Consider the following 9,028-nt stretch of genomic DNA (forward strand, 5'->3'; position numbering starts at 1 on the left):
ACTTTGTCCAGGAAAATACAAGCAATTTCTTAATAGAGGATTAAGTCAAACATCAATCTCCATGTATGCAAATTCAATAAATAAAACATTTCACATATCTCCATGTTTTAAGAAAATGTTTTACGCATAGTATTGAGATTTCCAGTAAGTATTGAGATTTCCAATGCAATCAGAAGAGAGTAAGATTAAAATGGTTTTTGATGATTGAAAAACTTCATTAATAACTTCATAAACTCATTCCTATCATGCGTGCTAAAGATGGCATACAACCTGAGGAAACTGGGTTTGGGGAAGAGATGATTGCGTTTGGGTTCATCTTTTTGGCTCTAGTTGTGTCTTGGTCTCTTTTGGATTTGCCACAAAGCTTGGTCGTCTCCCTTGTTAGGTTATTCTGGCCCACCATTACTGTGAAGGCATGATTTTAAGCTTGGGTTTCACTGGATTAGCAAGGTTAGGATCTATTGGGTTGCTTTTGCAATACTCTTTAAGTTTGCAAAATTGAGAAAAAACGCTATATTCATAAGGAAGCACTACCATGAATAACGAACAACATATGGTGAAAGAACAGAGCAAGCAGTATTAACATATGAAGAAATGCATCTGGCATTGCCCTATAGGGTACAAATATTTCTTGTATAAGAATAATGTAGTGTATCTGGCTTTATAGTAGAGGCCATTTCCTGAAAAAAGACAAAGGCAATCCTTTGATGAACGTTGAAAGCTCTGTACAAATTCAATGCAGTATTAACATATGAAGTAATGCCATTGCACTACAGGGTACAACTATTTTTTTGTATAGGAATAACGTAGTAGTTTATTTGGCTTTGCACTAGAGGCTATTTCCCGAAGCAGGCAAAGGCAATGCTCTGATGAAAGATCTGTATAGAGTCAATGCTTCAGATGGTTTACTATATGGAACCTCGTGTCCTGCACCCTTGACTGTTGCGTAAGTCAAAATACTCTCAGTTTTGCCGTTCACTGAATGTCCGTATGCTTGAGTCCATCCTGCCACCTGCTCAATTTTGAATTTTAATCAGCACTATCTACATAAATGCTGCTTATAACCAGAGTTCTTACATAAAAAAGATGAGAGTTTACCTGTTGGTGATTGTACCAAGGGGCATATGAAATGACTGTGTATAAGTTAAGCTCCTTGGCCAGGTTCTCGACAATGGTTCTTGTCGCTGTAAATGGCACCTTTGAATCTTGATCTCCACTGTAGGTTTGATTTGACTTTCAGTAAATCCAATGTTGGAACATAATATAGTGTTATTAATAATGCTTTCAAAAACACGATTTACCTGTAAAGTGTAATGCGTAGACCTGCCTTTAGAAGATCAGAGAGGACTGGTATCATACTGATTCCTCTGTTTGTTTGATCATAGTGGAATTTCCTAAATCCAATTTTAGTGTTAGCTATTGCAAAATTTATCAGAATTCAATAGTTAAACTTTAAAAAATATAAATTAAGTAGCACAAAGCAGAAATGCTAATTTTCTTGTGGGGGAGGGGGAGTGGAGGGGGATTCTCTGTGACTGAATTTTGGCCCCATGATGCATCTTTCTTGATATAAATTTTGGATTGCTTAGTAATGAAATAAAAATGCATAATCCTAAATACAAAACCAAACAAATATATAAATGCTATATAACATACCGAGAGCAGGCTTCCCAATGTAGATTAGAGTTTGCATGAAGTGCCTTCTTCACCTCTTGCTTGTTCAGATATTGGTTTATTTTGAAGTGTATGCACAGGTCAATCTTATTGAATGTATGTTCAACCTGTCAAACAACAACAGAGATCAATCCTGAAGAATTCTGTCTAGCTGAAACAACAGCTGAAATCAATGCCACCACATGTTGATTAATCAATCTCAACATCAAATTGTATTTATGATGAGTAAATGACTTACTTGATGTAGAAATTTCCTTGGTTTTCTAGAACCTGTCGCCTGGGATCCTCCAGCATCTAGACATAACCCCAAGGAAACATGTTCCAAATTTATATTTCTAGTTTCACTTTTCACCTTACTGAACACATACTGGCAATCCTCAGACAGATTGTTAAGAACATATGTTTCCCTCCACCTTTTGGAATTGTTGCACATAGACTGTGTCAGTTGGTAAGTTTCATCTGAGATGAGACCATTTGACCACAAGAATTTATCGTTGCTTATGCTGATATCTATGTCTAACAAAGGATTGCCCATCTGCAAGCAATTTAAGGGGCAAAGCAAATGTCAGTACAAAGGATTGAGCACTAATAGATAAACAAATAGATTAGATTTGATTACAACAATAAAAACAAAAGCCCCCCATGAGAAAGAACTCATTGTTTCACGATGAAATGCACATTCTCTCAACAACATAATATGACTCAAATCTCCTTGGTGATTGTACAGGCCTGACAAGACTAACATGGAATGGAGTTACATTTCAAGCTGGACCTTGAGCCTAGCAAGCTTAAAATAGAAAGCAAAACCCATGTTTAATAGGGATTGCCCAATAGCACGATTAGAAATGAAAGCCCTTAACCTTTTCATTAGCTACATTCATTATGAAGGTTGACCCGGTTGACTGACCCTTTGTAGTTAATGAATGCCATAATCACATGAGCTTTAGGTAAAGAAAATCTACATCATTGGAAGAATCCTAGAATTATTGTGAAAGAAGATAGACATACAGCAATTCCTTTGAGGTTAATGGGCTTGATGTTGGGCTTTTTGTTGTGCTCCATCACAAGAGTTGCTAATTGAGGCACATAGTGTCCTGCAAGATTACATCAACCAACATAGTTAGTGTTAAACAAGATACACAACAACCAACATGAACAGCTTTAAAGAGCTCAAAAGAACAAGTGAGCATAATATATGTTAAAAGATAACGCTAGGTCATACCTCCATAACTCTCCCCTGTTATGTAAAAATCTACACCTCTGTATTCCGGAAATTTCTCAAACCAATTCAAAAGGAAAGACAGGTTGTCTTCAGCTGCATTAGTTGACACTTGCTGTTCAGTTATAATCTTATTCAATATTGCCCAAAAACTACAGTCGCCATGATCATCAATCTAAGAACATATTTCATTGCAGCAATCAAAAAGAAATATGGATAACAAATAGCATACCAGTCATTGCATCGTTATAATACTGGTAGTCTGAACTAGTGTTGGAATAAGAAAACCCCACACCAACTGGGCTCTCTAAATATAGCATGTTTGTTTCTGTCATCAATAAAATTGCACATGGTAAATGTCATGGTATATAGTTAGCTTCTAGTTATGTTTCAAGGAATTGCACATGGTAAATGTCATGGTATATAGTTAGCTTCTAGTTATGTTTGAGCCTTCAAGTCATGGAAATTTTTGCTAATCAATCCAAGAAAAAACAGAGTTGTTACCTGTATTCCAAGAGTACTTATTTCTCTACAAAAGTTCGCCATTGTGACCCCCGGGTTTAAAAGGACCATGCTCCATGAATGCTCCATACCCAAGTGATGAGCATCCAGGCCCTGCATTGTCCTCCATATCCATATTCAATTCAAATTTCGGCAACGTCTTAAACTTTTTTCAATAAGGAAAAACAACTTACATAAAATAGTAGTTGTTACATTTGCATGATTTTATATCATCCCCTTGCATCATGATCCCCATATTCTACCCCTCCAAATAAAAAATGTTGTCATCTTTCACTCTAATTCCTTGTAAAATTTCATCTATCTGTTATTCATATGATCTACTTTCCTTAAAATTTCATCTGTTAGAGCCTGTCAAAGAGGGTGTGCATCCTGGGCGTATTAACCTCCTGGGTTTGAGGCTCTGATTTCTTTTTGGAAGGAAAAAAAATCGTTGCAGAGGAGGCGAGCCAAATTAATGCGCGTCTTCCTGATTTCCGCTGCATTTAGGAAGGTGGACCCGTAATCGGAGGTGGGTCCTTCCGAACACTCCTCATTCCACAAAATCGAAACAGAGACCGAACGTGGGTCCTGCCGGTTTGTCGGCAGTCGAGTGAAATTAACGGTGGAGTTTAAATTCGATGCAAGTGTGTCTTGGCATTTGAATTTATGGTTTTCTCCAACCGCCATACAAAGAAAAATCCATCCTGGGAACCCAGTATTGTTGAACCCTAAACCCATATTTCTATTTCTAGTTTTTGTTGAACCCGTCCGTTAATAGAAAGGAAGGAAAAGTGAGTGAATGCACGTTTTTTCACCTCAAAAAATTACCCCCCTTTTTAGTTATTCAACAGAATTAAAATACAATTTTAATGGTATGATTTGCTGATTTCTAATTTCAGGAATTTTCATTCACCTTACGGCAAAACTGTATCTGAGAATTTGAAAACTGTATCTAAGAATTTGAAGTGACTATCAACTAAAATGTGAATGCTTGGGGCACTGGGAAAATCTAGTAACTGAACACTGGTTTTTCTCCCAAGTTTCTAAGAGATTAACCAACCGTAATGTCTTAAACTATAAATGGGCTATACAACCAACGGTAATATCTTAAATTATAAACGGACTATATAACATTATAGTTAAATACCCAGCAAAATATAGCAAATTCATAGTTAAATATCCAGCAAATTATATAGCAAATTCATAGTTAAATATCCAGCAAATTATTGATAATATATATCATTACCTCCAGTGAGCCATAATGTTAATGGCCTTGATTGGGGATGGGTGGACTCAGCCTCCACAAAGTAGTAAAACAATGCTCTGCCATGTTGTTCATCAACGGTAATATATCCGCTGTATTGCTTGAAGGTGCTGCTTGCATGTGTTTGGCTCGGGAAGGCGTGCAGCAGATCAGCTTCAGGGGCAGCCAAGGCCCCTAAAGAGACTATTGCCATTAATAATATAGTAAAAACAACACCTAATATAACAGAAGATGACATTTTGCATCTACCAGGTCCAAAATCCATGAATATACAGTCCGTTGGTTGATGAAGAAATTTATATTATGGTTGGAGTTGGAGGCAATTCACAAATAACGAGGGAGTGTTTGCGGAATGGAATCAAATCAAATCTGGATTGTTTGATAGGCCACATTTTGTGATGTTATATAGTGATTACGGATGTTTCTTTTGTTTAATCTAGATTTAACATTTAGATTAAGTCGTCCTTAAACATTCAGTGTAAGTGCTCCTTAATTTTGAATCAGCGTAAGTGATTTTTTATTTTGAATAAATATACACGTGATATATATATAGTGTAAGTGATATATATATATAGTGTAAGTGATTTTCTATTTTGAATAAATATAGATATAGTATAAGTGATACTTGATTTAAAATATATATAAATTTAATATCCAATTTAAAAGAAAAAATATTATTTAAATAAAAATTAATATGGATTAAATTAAAATAAAAAGTAAGATTATTTATTTAAATGGTAGACTTAACATTCAGTTTAAGTGGTTTTCTAAATAAATTATTTAGATTGATTTAAGATTTTATTCCTATGCTCAAAAAGCTTGGAGAGAAGCCTCCCCTAGCTCACTATAATTTTGACATCGTAAAAGGCTAGGAAGGTCAATATTGCGACAAAGATTATGAAACTGAGATCTAATGTGGTTGTACGCAGGGCACTCTAAAATGAAGTGGTTTTCATCCTCAATGTTCCTATTCTCACAGAGATCGCAGATCCTTTCCATCCATGGTGTTTTAGGAATTGCCCAACGACCAGTTTCACTATGGAGCTCATGAGAGTTCGTTCTAATATTCGCTATATTAATTTTCTTCTTTGAGCTAGTTAAAACAGAGAGATAATTTTGATCTTCTAGGGCGGGGTTGATGACCTTCTTATTAATTTTCTTATCTTTCTCACACCACATTTTTTCTTTGAACTTAGAAGTAACAATATTTTTAATGTTATTAATGTTTTGTAATGCATCATTCTCCTTGATCTCCCAATGGTTTAACTAGGCCCTCGTGTCTTTATACCACCCCTGCTTGAGCCTTAGGTGGTTTTGGCTTGAATTTAAAGCTAGCTTAGGAAGTCTATGATCTCCTCTGTTATTGAGTTTGTGCTTGTACAACAGAAGCCTAGTCATAGCTAGGCTCTCGATAGGGGAAATACCTACTTCTATAAGGAGAATAGGATAGGGTGTATTGCTTTTAATTTTCAAGCTATATGTTATAAAACGCTTCTGGATTTGCCCAATATTTTTCCAGGATTCTCTAGAGATGCTGCAACCCCAAATCTCACATCCATATAAGATAACAGGAGTGACTAAAGTTTCAAAGAGGAACTTCTTTTTATCCCACATTATGAGGTTTGTCGTTTTACAATTATTTTCAAGACCAAAATACGATTTCAACCCCCCATTAATCCTTTTCTCAATGCTATAGTTCCAGTTGAGCTTGAGATGAATGTCAATTCCTAGGTACTTGTAAGAATACACTTCCTCCAAGTTATTATTGTCATACATAAAATTAGCGTAAGTGTCCTTCTTGGATTTGATAATCATAACTTTTGTTTTGTCAGTGTTAACAGTCATATCCATGGTAGAGAAGAAATCCTTAAGAAGCCTAAGTTTCTTATCAAGATCAGATGGGCACCTTGCGAAAAGAACAATATCGTCAGCATAGAGAAGAAGGATGATGACTATCCTAGCTAAGATCGTGCCCGCACATCCTACTTCCTCTAAATAACCTTCAAGCTTGTCAATGTAAATGCCAAATAGGGTAGGGGAGAGGGGGCAACCTTGTTTAACTCCGATATTACATTTAATATCTTCCGACCACCCCTCATTGCTTTTTAGCTTGGCAATTACATTCTCCTATAACCTTATAGTGGCAGCCCTCAACTCGAAAGGAACCTTTAGCTCTTCTAATCTATTCCAAAGGTTGTTTCTAGGAACTGTATCAAAATCCTTTCTAAAATCCACAAAGCAACAAAATAGATTGGATTTATCATTATGACATTCCTCCACAATGATCCTAAGCGTAACGAGGTGGTCTGTTGTTGAGTGATGCCTTCTAAAACCCGCTTGGCCTTTAGCCCGCTTACCTTCACTTTCAAGCCATATTCTCAACTTCTTTTCCAAAATAATACCATATAACTTGGCTAAGAGAGTGTTGATCATAATTTTCCGATAATTAGAGGGGTTATTTGTATCCCCACTTTTAAAAATAGGGATAATGAGGCTCTCAGTCCATGGTTTAGGGAACCCTTGCTTGATTGCTTGATTGAAAAGCTTGTGGATGTGGGGGATGAGGATATGACCTCCAATTTTTAAGATTTATGCCTGGTATCCTTCAATGTCCTTAGCTTTCCCATTTTCCAGGCGTTTAACCCCAAAATCAATGTCTTCTAATGAGAAAACTTCTTTTTTGTGAGTAGGGTTTCAAAGTTTTCCATGACATTTGGAGATTCATAAAGATTTTTAAGATAGGAATTCCAATCATGTAAAGCAATTATATTATTATCTTTAGTTTTCCTAGTCATAATCTGCCTCCAAAATTTCTTAGGAGCTACCATAGAGAGGTGTAAGAGATTCTCCTGTCTTTTACGAATGTACTGCCTCTTTTTCCTTTTAGTTAGGGCTTTGTATATTTTTATCTTGCCCATTTTAAGAGATTCGTCAACAACTTCCTTAATTGCTCTCCTCGCACTTTTACAATCTTTGTCATACCATGGGTTCGTTTTGCTATTTCTTGTATTATTTGAAACTTCAATTGAGAACTTGTTAATAGAATATGAGAGAGTTGTAGTAAAATTATGATAGAGGTATTCTATGTTGTCTATACTAGATAAAGGAAGCAAATTAGTTTTTAATTCATTTAGAAAGAGATCGTTTTTATTTCTATCAAAATTAAGTTCTTTTGGCTATAAGGATTATTTTTTATGGGATCTCTATGCATGACAAAATTGAGAGTTATAAGTAAAGGCCTATGATCAGAGTCAGGCTCGTGGTCATTTAAGATATCAAAATTTATTATTTCGTTGTATAAAGGGAGATCGGAAATAACATAGTCTACCACGCTGCTACCAAGCCCATGGATGCAGGTCATCTGGATAGAATTGGGCCACTTCTTTAGACCATTGCAAATTATGAGATCCTGAGCACTACAGAGCTTGACTAGCTCCGACCCAAACAAATTCTCCCCGAGGTCTTGAGAACTCCTTTTGTACCTACTAGCGAGAGTAGGGTCTTCGTCTAACCAAAGAGGATTAGGGTTGGAATGATTGATTAGAATAATAGCTTGGTTGCTTGAAGTTCAAGCATTAAAGTCACCTATTAAAAGGATATTACCTTCATTCCTTAGGCTAGAAATATCATTCTCTAAACCATCGTAAGGACTATTTTTATCTAGATTCTTCTTCTTATAGAAGTTAGAATTGATGGGGGGGGAAATAACATATTGCTATGTAGGTCCTTTTATTATTAATGTCAGTGATCTCTATCCAACTATATTGGTTGTAAGGGTCGTTTTTATAAATCCTAGCATGGGGGGAGATGTTCTTCTTAATGTAACAAGCTATTCCCCCAATGCCTCTACGGGAGGATCGCTTGTTCCAGGTAGACCATAGTGTAAAGCCATCTATGTTAGGGACCTTAGATTCTTCGTGCTCCCAAGTTTCAACAAGAAAAATAATATCAACATCATTTGAGATCCAACTTAGCTTGGGGCCTTTGTTCCATGGAAAACCCCGACAATTCCAAGAAAGAATTCGGAGCATGTTGAATTGCTATTTATTACTATATTTTTGGTTTCTATCTCGAATAAAGGTTTTTCTATTTCCGATTATTGCCCATTTTCCTTCCTTCCTAGCTTCTTTTACCTTTTGAACCTCCTTTCTCAATTCTGCTTCATTTATAAATATTCTCGTCCCTTTTAGACTTGAGGTTTTACTAAGTATATCATACTTATGATCATTAGAGCTCACCTTTATTCGGATCAGTCTTCCTTTATTCTCAATTAATTTCCCCAACCTTGTTGCTTCTATGAGACACGTTGTTTCAATTTGTAATCTATTATGTAATTATGTCTGGGCTATGGCTAAAGTATCCTCATCTAC

General features: G+C 35.9%; 1 protein-coding gene and 1 long non-coding RNA gene across 2 annotated transcripts; both read right to left on the reverse strand.

Moving 5' to 3' along the window:
* Window positions 1-784: 784 nt before the first annotated feature.
* LOC149147261 (serine carboxypeptidase-like 46) lies at window positions 785-3,219 on the reverse strand. The gene is made up of 8 exons (XM_089438045.1): window positions 3,126-3,219; window positions 2,897-2,989; window positions 2,683-2,768; window positions 1,913-2,209; window positions 1,657-1,781; window positions 1,302-1,394; window positions 1,099-1,216; window positions 785-1,012 (listed from the first exon to the last, which is right to left on the reverse strand). Exons 1-8 carry the CDS (start codon window positions 3,211-3,213, stop codon window positions 830-832), a joined length of 1,083 nt encoding a protein of 360 aa, XP_089294171.1. The 5' UTR covers window positions 3,214-3,219; the 3' UTR covers window positions 785-829.
* A 178-nt stretch (window positions 3,220-3,397) lies between these two features.
* On the reverse strand, window positions 3,398-4,781 carry LOC149147262 (uncharacterized). The gene is made up of 2 exons (XR_016262223.1): window positions 4,641-4,781; window positions 3,398-3,518 (listed from the first exon to the last, which is right to left on the reverse strand). It is a non-coding gene; the product is annotated as an uncharacterized LOC149147262 (long non-coding RNA).
* Window positions 4,782-9,028: the final 4,247 nt, after the last annotated feature.

The sequence above is a fragment of the Pinus tabuliformis genome, chromosome 9, assembly GCF_031772625.1.
Source record: "Pinus tabuliformis cultivar Carrire ecotype Pingquan chromosome 9, CPIR1, whole genome shotgun sequence".
NCBI classification, from domain to species: Eukaryota; Viridiplantae; Streptophyta; class Pinopsida; order Pinales; family Pinaceae; genus Pinus; species Pinus tabuliformis.

Bases quoted from the DNA above. Each gene is read 5' to 3' on its own strand.
- LOC149147261 (XM_089438045.1), bottom strand. From the start codon at position 3,213: ATGCTATATTTAGAGAGCCCAGTTGGTGTGGGGTTTTCTTATTCCAAC. The intron at 2,769-2,896 runs GTATGACCTAGC...GTAATCTTGCAG, and splicing joins AACAGGGGAGAGTTATGGAG to GACACTATGTGCCTCAATTA. The intron at 2,210-2,682 runs GTATGTCTATCT...AATTGCTTGCAG, and splicing joins TTAACCTCAAAGGAATTGCT to ATGGGCAATCCTTTGTTAGA.